Genomic DNA, 17860 nt, shown 5'->3' with positions numbered 1-17860 from the left:
ATTTTCTATTTGTTCTTTATTTTTAAAAATGTTTTATTGTGTTTTAGATGCAAGTTTACATAACAAATTAGGTTCCCATTTAACAGTTTTTATACAAATTTTTCCATGACATTGGTTACAATTTTCACAGTGTGTCAGCATTCTCATTATTTCATTCTGTTTGTTCTGTTTTCACTGATCTAGCTTCCCTGCCCTCCTTGCCTTCTCATCTTTACTTTTGGGTAAATGTTGACCATTTGGTCTCATATAGTTTATTGCTTAAGGAAGCACATTACTCACGGTGATATTATTTATTTTATAAGCCAATCTATTATTTGGTTGAAAGGTGACTTCTGGGGTGGCTTCAGTTCCAAGTTGAAAGGGTATATTAGGGCAACAGTCTCCGGGTTTCCTCTAGTCTGTATAAAAGTCCAGTAAGTCTGGCCTTTTTTAGGAATTTGAACTTTGTTCTACCTTTTTCTCCCATTCTATCCGTGACCTTCTATTGTGTCCCTGGTCAGAGTGGTCAGTACTGGTAGCCAGGCACCATCTAGTTCTTCTGATCTCAGGCCAGAAGAGGCTGCTGTTCATATGGGCTATTAGTTCTGTGGACTAGTTTCTTCTTCCAGGCTTTGGTTTCCTTTATTCTTTTTTGCTCCACATGAGTAGAGACCAACAGTTGTATCTTAGCTGGCTGCTCGTAAGCTTTTAAGACCCCAAATGCTATTCACCAAACTAGGATGTAGAACATTATCTTCATGAACTACGTTATGCCAATTGACTGAGTTGTCCCACAAGACTATGGTCCCAAGCCTTTCAACCCAGTAAGCCAATCCCAGGAAGTGTTTGGATATATGTAGGAAGTCTCTATATAAACTGTGCCCCTTCCTGTAAATATTTTTAAACTGTTTTTGTACAGCTGTTTGCACAGATTCTTTAATAATAATAATTCTTTAATAATCAAAATGTTCTATCAGATAATTCCCAGAGAGATTTCTCAATGATTACGCCAGTTATGCCCTACCTTCCTGTGGTAGCCAAGTCCTGCCTATCAGGCCTTGGGGCCCAGGTCCTTTCTAAGATGGGAAGTGCTATGCAGGTATTTTATTATCTCATTCCTACTCCTCTCAAAAAACAGAAACAACTTTGGGGAACTTTGTGGATCTCTTTCTCACTGCAGTAATTGTCTTAGTCTTCCAGGGAATCAAAAGAGAGTCGTTTCAAATTGTCAAATCTTTCACTGCTGCTAGTCTGAAACTCAGAAAATCAGTCCTGACCTGCCTCAGCTGTGATTAACAATGCAAAGATTCTCTACTTTCTGAATGCTAACAACCACCACCACAACAAAAACAGCATCATTTACTGAGTACTTACCGTGTTGCACTATTCTAAGCACCTTACATGTATTAACTCATTCAATCCTCATTACAACCCAAAGAGGTAGATACTGTTATTATCCTCATTTTACAGATGAGGAAATTGAAGCATAGAGCAGTTAAACATTCTGATTAAACTTACACGGCTATAGGTATCATTTTTTTTCTAAAATGTTACAGACTATAATAATACTTCTTGGGGATTGTGTAAGGGCTTTACATTTATTTTCTCAATAAATCCTCACAATAATCCCCTAACACATTCTCAGAAAGATTCCATACTCCTACCATGGTTCAGGCACATAGATACACTCAGAAGTGCATAGACATGTTAAACATACAGTAAGAGCCCCCTGCCTTGTTCACAAAAGTACCTCAATTAAAAAATCTTTCAGAAATAAAAAAAGTGACCATCAAATTAATTCATGGTAACATTAACCAGAGCCTTTCCAAAGTCCGTCTAGTTAGAGAGCCCACATCCTGAAGATGAAGATCCACATTAGGTAGGTTTATACAGAGAAGAAAATGGTGAGCTGTTAGGCATGTCTCTCTCAAATGTCTGATTGCCATGTTCCCCCCACAGCAGCTAATCAAAGCTTTTCCATTTTTCTTGAAACCTCCCTCTCTTCCACCACCTAGCTGGGCATCCCAAAATGAAATCTATTTTACTGAGAAATTATGGCCATTTATTGAGTTCTTTTATGTACTTGCCTCTCGGCCTCGATATTATCTCTACTCCAGTAGTTTTCAGATTTAAGCTTGCATCAGCATCACTTGGAGGGCTTGTTAAAATACAGATTGGTGGGCCCACTTCTGGAGTTTCTTATTGAGTAGCTCTTGGGTGGTGTCTGAGAATTTGCATTTCTAACGAGTTCCCAGGTGATGCTGATGCTTCCAGTCTAAGTACTACACAAAGAACTGCTGTACCACACTTATTTTCTTAAACGATTTTAACAAGCTCCTCAGGTGATTCTGATGTTAAGAGTCTGCAGACCATACTTTGTGAAACGCTATTCTAAGGAGGTCATTACTTTCTCTCAGTCACTAAATTCTCATTCTCCATTCCACTAAACCTTTTGGTACTGTTCATTGTTCTTTCTGTCTTGAAATTCTCTACTTTCTATGACTCCATGAGGTTATACTATTCTGATTCACCTTTTAAATACCTGACCTTTCCTTCAGTGGTGTCTCTTCCTTTTCTTCTCTTCCAAAAACAGTATTACCCAATTCTAATGGTTCAAAAATTATCTCAGTGCTTATGATGCCCAAGTTTGCATCCTTGGCCTCAATTTCTAGTCTGTATAATTAATTGCCAGCTAGATAATTCCTCTAGAACATACCATTTCAACATTATCATATCTCAACAGGACTTGATCATGGACCTTCTTCTCTTTCTCCTACCCGCAAACAACACAACAATTCCCCCTCCTAACACTGATGATTTTGGAAGTCTTTTTCCTATTTCTCTTTGGAGGAGGCAATTTTGCAGCTAGCTAGTCCTAGAAAAGAATCTGGGATAAAATAAATATTTGTTAGAAAATAAACATATTACTTCTCCCAGATAGTATCCTTTCTAAAAAAGCCTAAGGCATTACACCAGCTACACATCTAACTTTTCTGGTTCTTGTTCGTAGCCACTCTAGACTAATCTACGACTTGTTCTGAGTCTGAGGAAAGTTAATAGTGAGAATACATGTGATTTCTTACCCAAAAAGTAGAGCTGCAGAACTCTTCCAGCATGATTCCTGGAGCACTTCTGGAAGGAAGGCTCTTCTGTTACTGTGTTGTTTCTTATTCACTCTTTTCCTCAGAGAAGGTAAGATGTTAAGTAACAATGTGTTATCTCCCGTTCAGATGTTCTGATGTTACAACTAAAGGCAGGTCTCCTGACCTTTGGTCCCAACAATTTAATCTTTAACTGTTAACCTTGCTGCCCGATACGTGTTTACATTATGCCAGTGAACAGACACGTGACTGAGGAGCCCCAGAGACAGGTAGATTAGCCGGTTTCCAGAAGAAACCACTGAAAGATGTCAGCAGATCTGGTTGATAAATCAGGAATGGAGAAGCCTTTCATTCTCCTGAGGACAAATGAGGCACACGCCCCTAAAAGTGCTATTTCACTTCTGTACTTCTGTCTTAAGGTCTTAGAGTTTATAGAAATGTGAATAGACCATTCCTCTGGATTTTATTTTATTTTTCCCCTGGATTTTAAATTAAGAACATAGAACCTAAAACATGATTCAAAATAGTATACACTTTAATTATAGACCACAACTACCACAGCGTCCACCAGCCTGAGTCCAGCACAACTAGATGGTGCTCGGATACCACCACTGACTGCTCTGACAGGGATTACAGTAGAGGGTCCCGGACAGAGTTGGAGAAAAATGGAGAACAAAATTCTGACTAACAAAAAAAGGCCAGAATTACTGGCTTGACAGAGACTGGAGAAACTCCAAGAGTATGGCCCCCGGACATCCTTTTAGCTCAATAATGAAGTCACTCCTGAGGTTCACCCTTTATCCAAAGATTAGACAGCCCCATAAAACAAAATGAGACTAAAAGGGCCCACCAGCCCCGGGGCAAGGACTAGAAAGCAGGAGGGGACAGGAAAGCTGGTAACAGAAACCCAATGTCAAGAAGGGAGAGTGTTGACATGTCGTGGGGTTGGTAACCAATGTCACAAAACAATATGTGTACTAATTATTTAACGAAAAGCTAGTTTGTTCTGTAAACCTTCATTTAAAGTACAAAAAAAAAAAAAAGGATAGTCTTTGAAAAAGTTAGGTTACAAAATAGCATAACCAGTGTAAGCCAATACGTATATATAACTCATATATAATTTATGCAATAAAATGTTTAACTTGGCTATCTCTAGATAGTATGATTATGAGTAATTTTTATTTTTGCTTGTCTGTATTTTCTGATCTTTTTTCATAATTATCAGGTATTATTTGTACAATGATTTTTTAAAAATTATATTTTATTGTGTTTTTGGTGAAGGTTTACAAAGCAATTTAGGTTCCCATTCAACAATTTCTATAGAAGTTGTTTGGTGACATTGGTTACATTCTTCACAATGCATGAACAGTCTCATTATTTCTGTTCTAGTCGTTCTGTTTCCATTAATCTAGTTTCCCTGCCCCCTTATATTCTCATCTTTGTTTTAAAATAATGGTTGATCCTTTGGTCTCATATAGATGATTTTTTTAAAGGAGCACAGTACTTACAGGTGATAGTCATTGTTTTTTGAGCCAAGTTGTTATTTAGCTACAAGGTGACCTCACCGGTTAGTTTCAGTTCAAGGTTTGAAGAGTATGTCAGGGGAGTAGTCCTGGAAAGTCTTCCAGTCTCAACCAATTCAGTAGGTCTGGTTTCTTGTTTTTGTTTTTAGAAATTAGAGGTTCTGCTCCATGTTCGTCTCCCATTGTATCAGGGTCCATCTACTGTGGTCCTTATTAGAACAGTTGGTAGTGGTAGCCAGCACCATGTAGTTCTCCCGGTCTCAGGGTAGAGGCGGCCATGGTTCATGTAGATTACTTGTCCTGTAGATTAGTTTCTTCTTTGAGTCTTTAGTTTCCTTCATTCTCTTTTGCTGTGGACAAGACCAATAGTTGTATCTTAGATGGCTGCTCACAAGCTTTTAAGACTCCAGGCACTGCTCACCAAACTAGGATGTAGAACCTAACTTTTTGAACTATATTATGCCGATTGACTGAGATGTCCCACGAGACTATGGTCCTAATCCTTCAAACCCAGAGATCCAATTCTGCGAGGAGTTTGATTATATCTAAGAAGTATCCATAACTGTGCCCCCTGTGTTTCATTGTATATATGACTATATGTATATACGGTCACATACATGCATATACATATGCATCCAACTGTATATATACACACATACGTATACCTACACACGTATACGCTTACATATATATATATATATATACACACACCTGTACATACTTTTTTTGGTTGCTTTTGCTGTTGTTTCAAAATTATATATGCCATAGAAATTACCAACAGGTCCTTTTTCTTGTGTGCTTTTTAGTGACATCATTTACCTTCGTCAAGCTGTGTACATTTTACCCTCATTCAGTGTTACCTTTCTCATCACCAAAAATAACAAGCGTCTACTATCTAGAGAGTGAATCCACTCCCCCTCCCACCATCTCTGGTAACCACTAAAGAACATTAACCAGTTGCCGTCAAACTGATTCTGACTCACAGTGACCCTACAGGACAGAACAGAACTGCCTTAATTGGGTTTCCAAGGAACGGCTAGTGGATTGCCAACCTTTTAGTCAGTAGCTGAGCACTTAACCACTCTGCCACCAGGGCTCCAACTACTAAATAACATTAGTTTCTTGTATATTTACTTGTTCATGCTATTTCATAAAGATGAGAACATACAATATTTGCTTTCTTATGATTGACTTATTTCACTCAACATAATGTCCTTCAGGTTCATTCATGTTCCAGGATATTTTGGGAACTCATTTTTCTTTATTGTTAAGTAATATTCCATTGCATGTATGTTCCAAATTTTACTTATTCATTCGTTGATAAGCACTTGGGTTGTTCCCATCTTTTTGCTATTGTGAATAGTGCTGCAAAAAACATAGGTGTGCATATGTTTAATTAGCTGAATTTCTGACTCACCTTGTTTCTTCATAGTAAAAGGCATGTAAAACCTTTTTACCTTCTATTCATTCAATCTTAAATTTCAATGTGTGCAAGAATCACAGAAGAAAGCTGATTATAATTTGTATTCTTGGTACCGCTCTCCAAAGATTCTGATTTACTGGGTCTTACATGCAGCCCAGGAATATGCTTTTTCATAAGCATGTGGTGATTCTTAAACAGGAGGTCTGTGCATCACCCTAAATAATATGCTAAACCACAAGTAAGATTATTTTTAACTGTTACCTCTGTGTGGCTGATTGGGTAATAATATTTTTAAAGCAAATGCTATTTTAAAATCAGGGCATCCTAAATTAACAGCAGACAAATACGCTTGCCAACATATTAAAGTCTAAGCGCCACCATTTGGAGGATCATGTGCAGGGGCAGATTAGCCAAGTAAGGTAAGCATTAGTACAGTGCTTACCTTACATACCAGATCATCTGCAGTGAACGACTGCACATTTTTTCACCACATCAAAGATTCTGCTTCTAGGTATGGCTGGCACCTATCTCTCTCCCAATCCCACAGCACCTTCCTACAGAATCAAAGCCTCTTTTCAAATTTATAATCTCTGACAGAGACAGATTATCTAGTAAGCAAGGTATGCATGGGCTGATTTGTGTTTACTTACTAATCTGTAGTGAACAATTTCACATGGGTTTCACCGCATCAGGTGTAAAATATGTAAAGCAGCAAATGTGATGAAACCCATGTGAAATTATTCACCACAGATTAGTAATAAGCACAAATCAGCCCATGCACACCTTGCTTTCTGGGTAATCAACCCTGATCATAGGGAACCATTTTGGTCATCAACAACAAATGCAAACATAGCTCTGAAGTTGTGTGGCAGAATTCATTTACAAGGTCTTACCTAAATGATCTAGGATATGTTAGTTTTGTTAATATTGTCATCATAATGACTCCACCTCAAAAAAATCCTATAAGGAACTCATGAGTATCAGAGAATACAGGAAGAAACCTGTTTAGCTCCCAAACTTATTTACTTATTTTTCATGGTTCTCCTAAATAATATTCAATAGGACAATATATGTTTGGGAAACACTAAATTAGGGTCTAGATAGACAAAGTGTAATTAAATGTTAAGAAGGACAGAGTTTGCTTATGTTGGATAACCAGGCAACAGGAGGATAACTTTAGCTGGCCTATCCCGAAAAAACACACTTAGGCAGAGAAAAGAACACCATCCTAATACAAAACTCAATGCCATATTAGAAGGACAGAATGGGGAAGACTTGTTAATTGTTTTCATCCCATCATACTGAGATGGGAAGAGCCCCAAAACCAATATAGGAAATCCAACTTTGGCTTCAAGATAGGTGGATACATCTGTAAATTCATTAATTCTTTGTTCTGTGTATCTACATAGATTAATAAAAGAGTATACATATATATATACACACACATATATATACATATATATACATATATATGTATACACACACACACATATACACACACATACATATTTTAATGTATGCTTTAATGCCTGGTGTAAGGTTAAGCAATGCTTGTTTTGGTTACCTTAAAATCACAAATGATAAAAATGTTTATCACTAGTACCAGTATATATGTGGTAGATTATTAACATCTGAAAGGTGTATATGTTTTATTGGGACATTCATTTGTTTATTTTCTGTTGTGGATTGAATTGTATCCCCCCTAAAATATGTGTTAACTTGGCTAGGTCATACTTTCCAGTATTGTGTGATTGTCTACCATTTTGTCATCTGATGTGATTTTCCTGTGTGTTGTAAATCCTGCCTCTATGATGTTAATGAGGCAGGATCAGAGGCAGTTATGTTAATGAGGCAGGACTCAATCTACAAGATTAGGTTGTGTCTTGAGCCAATCTCTTTTGAGATATAAAAGAAAGAAGCAAGCAGAGACAGGGGGACTTCATGCCACCAACAATGAAGAACCAGGAGGGGAGTGCATCCTTTGGACCCAGGGTTCCTGTGCTAAGAAGCTCCTGGACCAGGGGAATATTGATGACAAAGACCTTCCTCCAGAGCTGACAGAGTCAGAAAGCCTTCCCCTGGAGCTGGCACCCTGAATTTGAACTTCTGGCCTACTAGACGGTGAGAGAATAAATTTCTCTTTGTTAAAGCCATCTACTTGTGGTATTTCTGATATAGCAGCACTAGATAACTAAGACATTTTCTTATGAGAAGATAACCATAAAATGGACCTCCACACACACTTTTTTATGTGCTTGTAATAGCGTTAAAATGATTTAGGCCTTGGGATAGGATCAAATCCAAGGTCAGACATAGATATGATATCATGCCTTCTGAAAAACCTTTGGGACATTACAGAATAATTTGTGTATGAATTGTTGAATGGGAATCTAATTCGCTGTGTAAAAGCCAAAACAAATCCACTGCTGTGGAGTCAATTCCAACTCACAGCAACTCTATAAAACAGGGTAGAACTGCCCCATAGGATTTCCAAGGCTGTAAATCTTTACAGAAGCAGACTACCACAGCTTTCTCCCTGGGAGCGGCTGGTAGGTTTGAACCGCTGACCTTTCAGTTAGCAGCCGAGTGCTTTAATCACTGCTCCACCAGTGCTCCTTGCTGTGTAAACTTTCACCTAAAACACAATAAAATATTTTTTAAAAAAGAAAGAAATGTGGAAGCCCAAATCCCTGTACGTGTAAATATGACCCTGTTTGGAGATGGAAGTTTTCTTTTGTTATGTTAACAAGGTCATAGTAGTGTGGGTCTTAAACCTAATCACTTCTGATTGATGTCTTATAAAAAGAGCAGAATAGATAAAGGCATACACACAGGGGGCAGACAGATGCCATGTGAGAACCTGTCTACAAGCAAAGGAATGCCAAGGATAGCCAGTAGTTATCAGAAACTAGGAGAGAAGCCCACAGAAGGAATCAACACAGTCGAGACTCTGATTTGAACTTTTACCCTCCAGAACTGTGAGAAAATAAATTTCTGTTCTTTAACATCAAAGAAAAAAAAGGAACTTTGGGACAGGCCTTCCAAAAGTCTGTCTGCATGAAAGGTAGTGTGCCAAATGGAAGCAAAGTTATCTTAATGACAGAGAGGGCCAGGCATTGTACTTGTGATGTCATAAGAAAACATAAGGGTCAGAAGAGAGGGATGACTGGTCAGAAGAGAGGGATGACTCTGAGTACAGGAGTACAGAGTGGTGGCATCAGTCACTAGAAATTATCATTGGTTCAATCTTCTGGACTGCCACTTAAATTGCTGTAAGAACTAACATTATGTGCCTCCTGGTGTGGTGAAAAATGAAGTACATTTCATCATCAATGAAGTATCTTAGTCAAAAAATTGGACTTAAATCTGATCAAACTCTAGCTCTAAATACCAGTTTATAGGAAATTCAAGAACATGCTAAATGACTCCATGGAGATGCAATCAGAAAAATACATTAAATGACTCCATTTCTTAACAAATTCCAAGGAGAAAAGGAGTAGAAGGAACTTGTAGATAAAAAGGAGAATCAAGAGACATATTAACTAAATGTAATCTGAACTGTGTGGACCTTGTTACTGATTTGAAAAACCAACTATTAAAAAAAGTTCCTAGATAGATAAAACGATAATCAGAAAAATTTGAATAATGACTGGATATTATATATTAAGAAATTATTGTTAATTTTTTTAGGTGTGATACTACTGTGGTTACATTTTTAAAGAATATTATCTTTTAGGGAGAGTCTTGGTGGCACAATGGTTAAGTGCTCAGCTTCTAACCAAAAAGGTTGCTGGCTCCAAGGGAGGAAAGCCCTGGTGATCTGTTCCTATAAAGATTACAGCATAGGAAACCCTATGGGGCAATTCTACTCTGACATATAGGGTTTCTATGAGACAGAATCAACTTGACAGCACACAACAATCTTTCAGGTCTATAAAATGAAATATTTACAGATGAAATAATATCTGGAATTTACTTTAGAATAACCCAGTGTTGTGGTAGTGGTGGTGGTAAAATAAGATTGGTCATACATTGATAATTGTTGAAGCTGGGTGATAGATACATGGGAATTGATTAAATTCTTCTCACTGTTTTTGTTTATGTTTGAAGTTTCCATTAAAAAAACAAATCACATGCTTTGGTTTCCCTCTAACAATATACCCCAACAGCAAAGTGGTAGTAAAATCTTTACCCTTTCTTAACCGTAGATCACCAGAAAGCTTTGCTTAATTGAGGGCTCTGCTACATTGGTAATGGTCACTGGCCAGAAATGACAGCGACATTCAATAGAGGCACCTAGTTCAGTAGACACTGTGATATCCCACAAAAGAGCACCCAATTGGATGTCCAGAAGGTGGCTCAGTGGAGGATATAACAATAGCTTACATAAACTGCTACTGTGCCTAAAAAAGTCACCATGTCTGTAGGAAGGAGTGGTATTTGATTAAAAAGTTGCATGTCCAGTGAATAATACATAATAACTGACTACACTGTAAGTAGCAGATATTCCCTGAGGACTCCAAGAAATACCTCAGGCAGTATTTGGGAATTTATGACCCCCAAATTTTTGTAGCTTTTCCCATCGAGAGGACCCTGTGATATGCTTTCACCAGTAGAATGTGGCAGAAGTGATGCCAAGCAAATTATGAAGCCCAAGATGCCAGGGGTCTTGAAGCTTCCACCTTCACTCTCTTGGAATGCTCTACCATGTCTACCTACCTTCAAAAGATGAAACATCATATGGGAAAATAGACCACAAAGAGATTGGCCGGGGGGTGGGGAGGGTGGGTAGTCATCCCAACCATTCCAGGTCTGAGATACCAGAAATGTGAGTGAGGCCATCCAGAAGCAACTACCCCTCAGCCAACCCACCAGCTGAATGCAGACACATGAGTAAGCCCAAACAAGAGTAGCAGAAGAATCACCCAATCAATACACAGAATTATGATAAATAGTCAATTGTTGTTGTTTTAAGCCACTACGTGGTAGGGTGGTTTGTTATGCAGCAAAAGGTAACTGAAACAAGAGTAGATGGGGGGATTTTTATGCTGGGTTGACAGTCCTGTATGAGCTGATGAAAGCAAGAGCCATTAAAAGTTAGATTATCACTGTTAATGGAGGCCCATGAAAACCCACAGGCTAGTGAGGCCTGGAGAAATTCAGGTTTCACTGGGAAGAAGGAATCGGAAGTTCAATGGCTTTCCTTCTCTGCTTCAATCAGAGGACAAATTTTACAAGACTTATAGGCATTCTAAAAGAATACTAAGTGGGTCCTCAGTTTGGGATCTGGAATACTAAAGCATAAGACTATGGCAACAAGTATGACGACAATCATAAACTAAATGTTGTTATATGACCATTATCCCAGATAAACATCCAAGTGATGATACTGTGTCAAAAAGAGAATGAAACCCTCATAGTCTAATCCACTTTTTTAGGAGCTAATTTTGACCAAGATCGGTGTCATGGATTGAACTGTGTGCCCCAAAAATATGTCTCTCAATTTGGCTAGGCCATGATTCCCAGTATTGTGCGATTGTTCACCACTTTGTCATCTGATGTGGTTTTCCTATGTGTTGTAAATCCTATCACTATGATGTAGGTTAACGAGATGGATTAGCAGCAGTTATGTTGACGAGATCTACAAGATTAGATTGTGTTTTAAGCCAATCTCTTTTGAGATACAAAAGAGAGAAGCGAGCAGAGAGACATGGGGACCTGATACCACCAAGAAAGCAGCACCAGGAGCAGAGTGCATCCTTTGGACCGGAGTTTCCTTCGCAGAGAAGCTTCTAGTCCAGGGGAAGATTGATGACAAGGACATTCTTCCAGAGCCGACAGAGAAAGCCTTCCCTTGGAGCTGATACCTTGAATTTGGACTTCTAGCCTACTAGACTGTGAGAGAATAAACTTTTGTTTGTTAAAGCCATCCACTTGTGGTTTTTCTGTTACAGCAGCACTAGATGACTAAGACAATGGGGGAATAAGATTCTGATGAGGGAAATAAATGGTTTAATCCTGGCCTACCTCAAGTGATGATGCTAATGAAAACACTGTCAGATATCAGACAGTTTACCATGCATGCTTCACAGCCAGACCTCCAGGGCTTTTCAGAAAGTTGATAAATATCTGAGAATATTTTCCCTGATGATCTAGCCAGCCTGCTCAAGATTAGACAGCCGAGACCGGCCTCTAGCTAGTCAGCTTAATCAAGAAAAACCCTCACCCTTCCCAAACAGTTTAAGTGTTTTCCCCTCTTCCCTTCTCTTTTATAAATTCTGGTTTTGCCTTTGTTGACAACACTCTAATGATTATCTCCCTCATATATGAAGGAACTTGCATGCAGATGTCTAAATGTCTGAATTGTTCTTTGACGATGACTTTAGTCCTCTACCACTCTAATAAGCAGATGGAGAAGAATCTATTGACTGGGTTTGTTTAGCAAGTGGTTGTAAGAGCAAACTGGCTATGTTTGCAAAAAGTGTGTGGGTACTGAAGAAAGAACCTGCTGAGTGGCATGTTGTGAGTGGGATCATTATCTAAAAATAAAATCTAACAACCAATGCAGAAATGGTTGAATTGGTGTTATGTTTTTCTGTGTGTATTCTCAACAACAAAAACATAACCACCGCCACCACCACAGTGTCTACTGCAAATAAGAGGAAAAGATCTGGCTGACAGAGACTATAATCATTTTTTAAAAAAAGTAGGATTTGTACTTTTTGTGCTTAAAACATTCTGAATAGCCAAAAAAAGAGGAAAGGGGAGCATCCAAATATTCACCAAAACAAGTTGCTTAAATAAATTATGGCACATGTACTGACACTGAATATATACATATGATATATTACTGAATGAAAAAAGCAAGTTACAGAACAATATGTATGACTCAATTTGATAAAAAATATATTTATATATATATATCCAAACACTATAAATGCTGATTCAAATTAACTGTTAATAGTGACTATTCTTGGGATGTTGGAGAGGTTTCAGAGATTTTCACATTTTACAGTACTCATTGGAAAGGAAGGAAGGAATATCAGAGAAGTTTCTGAAGCCCAAAACAGGTCATGAAAGAACTTACAGAAGTACAGAAGTGATTGTGGAAATGGTTCTGCAATCTTCTTGAATCACCAAGAACAGGTGAAGTATCAAAAGACTGAATGGGACAAGTGTTTTGATATTTTAATATCAAGGGAAGGGATAGGAAGATGCTGAAAATCATAGATAAGGAAGCCTGACATTAATTATCAGAAAGATCTAGAAAGTTTTGTTAAGTAAATAACTGTTTTTGGATTTTTGAAAGGACGATGATCCCCAGGAACCATAATGAGTAATTTAAGAACAAACTATGGAACCTAATTTAATTTCCGTTTTTGATGAAATTATTAAATTGGCAGCAGGTATGGTATATCCTGAGCTCAGCGAAGCATCTGACAAGATATATCATGATTTCTATGTAGATAATACCAAGAAACCTGGACTGAATGATAGCATATTTACATGGACCTTTAGCTGGCTCAACGACTACATATTCAAAGAGCTTAAAAGAATGATGTAACCTGGAAGGAGGTCTCTACTGACATTTCAAGAGGCTCTGCAGTGGCCCCATCACCGTCACCATTTTTATCAATGACTTACAGGCTTTAAGAGAACTCATGTTTATCGGATATCTATAATATGTCAGGAGTCCCTGGGTGTATACAGTAACACTCTCGGCTGCTAACCGAAAGACCTGGCAATCTAGTTCTGAAAAACAGCCACTGAAAACCCTATGAAGCTCCCACTAGGATAGGAGAAGGGGGAAAAAGAAAGAAAACCCAGGAAATAACAAATGTTGGCAAGGATGTGGGAAAATTGGAATCCTTATCCACCGCTGGTGGGAAGGCAAAATGGTACAGCTGTTGTGGAAAACAGTGTGGCGGTTCAGCAAAAAACTAAAAATAGAACTACCATATGACCTACCAATTCCACTCCTAGGTATATACCCAAAAGACTTGAAAGCAGCAACTCAAGCAGAGACTTGTACACCAATGTTCACTGCAGCATTATTCACAATAGCCAAAAGGTGGAAACAACCTAAACGCCCATCAACAGATGAATGAATAAACAAAATGTGGTATATACATAAATGGAATACTACTCAGCAGAAGAAACGAAGTATTGATACATGCTACAATATGGAAGGAGCTTGAAGACATTATGCTGAGTGAAAATCACAAAAGGACAAATATTGTATGACCTCACTTATATAAAAAGACTAGAAAAGGCAAATGTATAGAGACCAAAGTTTATTAGTGGTAACCAGGGGCGGGGGGGGGGGGGGGGGAAGGGTAGCTAACGGTGATGGAAAGGTACATTGATTAAGCGTAGGGTTGCACAGCTGATTATTGTAATTGTGATCAATAAGTCGTACACCTGTAAAAAGCTGAACTGGCAAAGTTTTGTGGTAGATATATTTATAACAACAAAAAGAGTAGTTGCTGAGGTGGCTTACATATGACCAAATACCTCATTGGATTTGGTTCCGTGGTTTGGAGGTTTAGGATCATGGTTTCATGGGACATCCCAGTTAACTGGCCTAATAACATGTTAGTGCTTCTGTTCTACCTGTAGAACTGTATAGTGCCTGAGGTCTTAAAAGCTTGCAAGTAGTCATCCAAGGCATGACAATTGGTCTCTATTCACCTGGAGCAACAGAGGAAGGAGGAGTCAGGAATAGGAGGATATGGAATGTATACCTAATTGACTCCATGAACAACTGCCTCCTTTGTGATGAGACCAGAAGTGGATAGTGCCTGGCTACCATTATGGAACATTTGGATCAAAGATTCTATAGAAAAATCTTGATTAAAAGGGGAAATGCCGAACAGAACTTCAAATTCTCATGGACTCCAGCCTTTCTGGAGCCATGGGGGCTGGATGTACCCCTGAAACTACTGCTCTGAGATAATCTTTTAACCTTAAACCAAAAATATCCCCTGAAGTCATCTTAAAACTAAACAACAGTTTAGCTTAACTAGTAAAAAAAAAGTCTGCCTTGAGCATTATGGTCATTTAAGAACTATCTGTATGGGATCAAAGTGACAACAGCAACTCGAAAAAATAGGAACTTTAGGGGGCAGTGAGTTTATGTTAACGGGGGAGGGAACAACTCAGAAAAGGAGGGTGAGAATGGTTGCACAACTCGAAAAATGTAATCAGTGTCACTGAACTGTACATGTAGAAGCGCTTAAACTGGTGTATGTCTTGCTGTGTATATTCTCAACAACAAAAACAAGATAAAATAAAATAAAAAGAAAAGAAAAAGTAAGCCCTATGGAGCCCAGTTCTACTTTGATACATATGAGATCACCAGGAGTCAGACTTTATTCCTCAGCAACTGTTTTTTGTTTGTTTGTTTGTTTTTTTAATTATATGGCAAGCTCAAATAGGTTTCTTAAACAGTTTTAAAAAAATTATCTTAAGCACTCTAAAATTTTTGTCCCATTTAATCCTTACAACAACCCTGCAAGTTGGGTATTTTTATTCCAATTTTACCACTTGGGAAACATGTTCAGAAAGGTTAAGAAAACTGTCATGCATCACACAACTTACAAAGAACAATGCTCCATATCTGTATGGCAGAAATACCAACAGATGTTCTCCCACCCTTTTGTGAGGTAGGGGGCATTGGAAAAAGGATAGATATCTCCTCTGGGGAGAAGGTTGGACTAGAAGACCTCTAAGATTTTATGATTTAATATATACAAAATTTACACAAAAGACCAAAATGGCCTGATGATTCCCTTTACCTAAGGATTCACCATAGGATTTCATTAAATCACAAGCTCTCCTAATGCCCCTGAAGATGTGATCTGAATACATAATCAAATACATACCATTTTTCAGGAATGCTCCTGTTCTGTCAGGTGACGCATTCTGCGAATTCCCCCTTTTAAGTCTTGGATGAAGTACAGCCAGAATGCTCTTTAGAAGTGAGGATGGTGAGACTTCATCTCACTTACTTTGGACATGTAATCAGAAGGGACCAGTCCCTGGAAACGGACATCATGCGTGGTAAAGTAGAAGGTCAACAAAAAACAGGAAGACCCTCAACGAGATGGACTGCCACAGTGGCTGCAACAATGGGCTCAATGAGGATGGCGCAGGACTGAGCAACATGTTCATTCTGTTATACTTAGGGTCGCTATGAGTCTGAACCAACCTGATGGCACCAAACAACAACTACAAAAGGCTGCAAAATGTGAAGGAGTCAGAAAACCTGGATTCTGGCCTTAGCTCTGCTGTCTTGGTCTCCTCTTAAGTAAAATTGTTTCTCCAAAATCTCCTTTTAGCAGTCTCTAAAAATCTCTTCTTACTGGCTCAATGTGTACGTGCTATAAACAATTACATAGACATAATTTAGTAGGAGGGAATGCTTAGTGCAAATGACTCAGGAAAACGATATGTGCTGTGTCATTTCCACTTAGTAAGCAGATGTTGATTAACAAGTATTTGCACTTAAACTGAATATCAAAGTTCAACGGTCAGGATAACCAAAGAGTTGTATCCTTTTAGTTAATAATTAGAAGTAGAATTAACGAAGGTTTTCTTTCTTGTGCAACATTTTAAAACAGATATCCAGATTTAAGTGGTAACACCAAAAAAAATGTTTTTCTCTTCATATTGTTAACTGGCCCTAGTAATTCACATTCCTAAAGAAAACATTTAAAACTATAAATATGAAATAATAAAATAATTACTCCCAAATTCCTCCACCAAAGATATTCTGAACATTTTTTTATTTTTAAAATTAAAAAAAAAAAATCTTTTTAGAATATCCAACATCCAAAAAGGATGTACAGATAATTAAATTAACTCTAATTTTTAATATTTTCTTTCATTGTAAACCTAACCAAAAACCAAACCCCTTGCCATTGAGTCGATTAGGACTCATATAAGGACCCTATAGGACAGATGAACTGCCCCATAGGGTTTCCAAGGCTGTAATCTTTACAGAAGCAGACTGTCACATCTTCTCCTGCGGACTGGCTGGTGGAATCACCCACTGTTTGGTTAGCAACCGAGCATTTAACCGCTACACCACCAAGGCTCCTTATTGTAAACCTCCTCTCCCTTTAATTATTAAAACCTGATATATAGTGAAATTCTTCTGGAATTGCAAAGAATAGATCTAAATAGTGAGAGGACTCATTGAATTAGGTCTTAAATCTACCAAAAAGAGTCGACTACTAAAAGTTTTACGTAGTTTTAAAAATAGCACATTCTTTTAAAAACAATAAAATTTATCAATAGTACAGAAAAACATTCCTAGAAGTAAATTCAAAGGATAAGGTTTTAACTTTTGACACACTAGTGAGAATGGGATGAACAAGTAGAAAGAGAGCAGCAAAAGAAGCTCTCAGGTGCCAGAAGAAAGGAAATAATAAGAATTAGAGCAGAATTAAATGAAACAGAGAATAGAAGAACAATTGAAAGAGTTAACAAGACCAAAAGCTCGTTCTTTGAAAAGATCAACAAAATTGATAAACCATTGGCCAAACTGATAGAAGAAAAACAGTAGAGGATGCAGATAAGCTGTGTAAGAATTGAGATGGGTGATAACACAACAGACCCAACTGAAATTAAAAGAACTGTAACAGAATACAATGAAAAACTGTACTCTAACAAATTTGAAAACCTAGAGGAAATGGACAAATTTCTAGAAACTCACTACCTACCTAAACTAACAAAAACAGAGGTAGAACAACTAAATAAACCCATAACAAAAGAAGAGATTGAAAAGGTAATTAAAAAACTCCCAACAAAAAAAGCCCTGGCCTGGATGG

General features: G+C 37.9%; 2 protein-coding genes across 2 annotated transcripts in view; both read right to left on the bottom strand.

Moving 5' to 3' along the window:
• ABCC2 (ATP binding cassette subfamily C member 2) overlaps positions 1–3711 on the bottom strand; it is a 66960-nt gene extending 63249 nt beyond the window's left edge. The window contains exon 1 of the mRNA XM_004370024.2: positions 3063–3711. Within this exon, the coding sequence (XP_004370081.1) occupies positions 3063–3095 (33 nt within the window). The 5' untranslated portion in view covers positions 3096–3711. The remainder of the gene's footprint in view (positions 1–3062) is intronic.
• Positions 3712–4477: 766 nt separating this feature from the next.
• Positions 4478–17860, bottom strand: part of CUTC (cutC copper transporter) — a 54673-nt gene continuing 41290 nt past the window's right edge. The window contains exon 9 of the mRNA XM_023740762.1: positions 4478–4953. Coding sequence (XP_023596530.1) covers positions 4941–4953 — 13 coding nt within the window. The 3' untranslated portion in view covers positions 4478–4940. The remainder of the gene's footprint in view (positions 4954–17860) is intronic.

This window comes from Trichechus manatus, unplaced genomic scaffold, assembly GCF_000243295.1.
Source record: "Trichechus manatus latirostris isolate Lorelei unplaced genomic scaffold, TriManLat1.0 scaffold00007, whole genome shotgun sequence".
Taxonomy (NCBI): Eukaryota; Metazoa; Chordata; class Mammalia; order Sirenia; family Trichechidae; genus Trichechus; species Trichechus manatus.
This window is presented reverse-complemented; position numbering and strand designations above follow the sequence as displayed.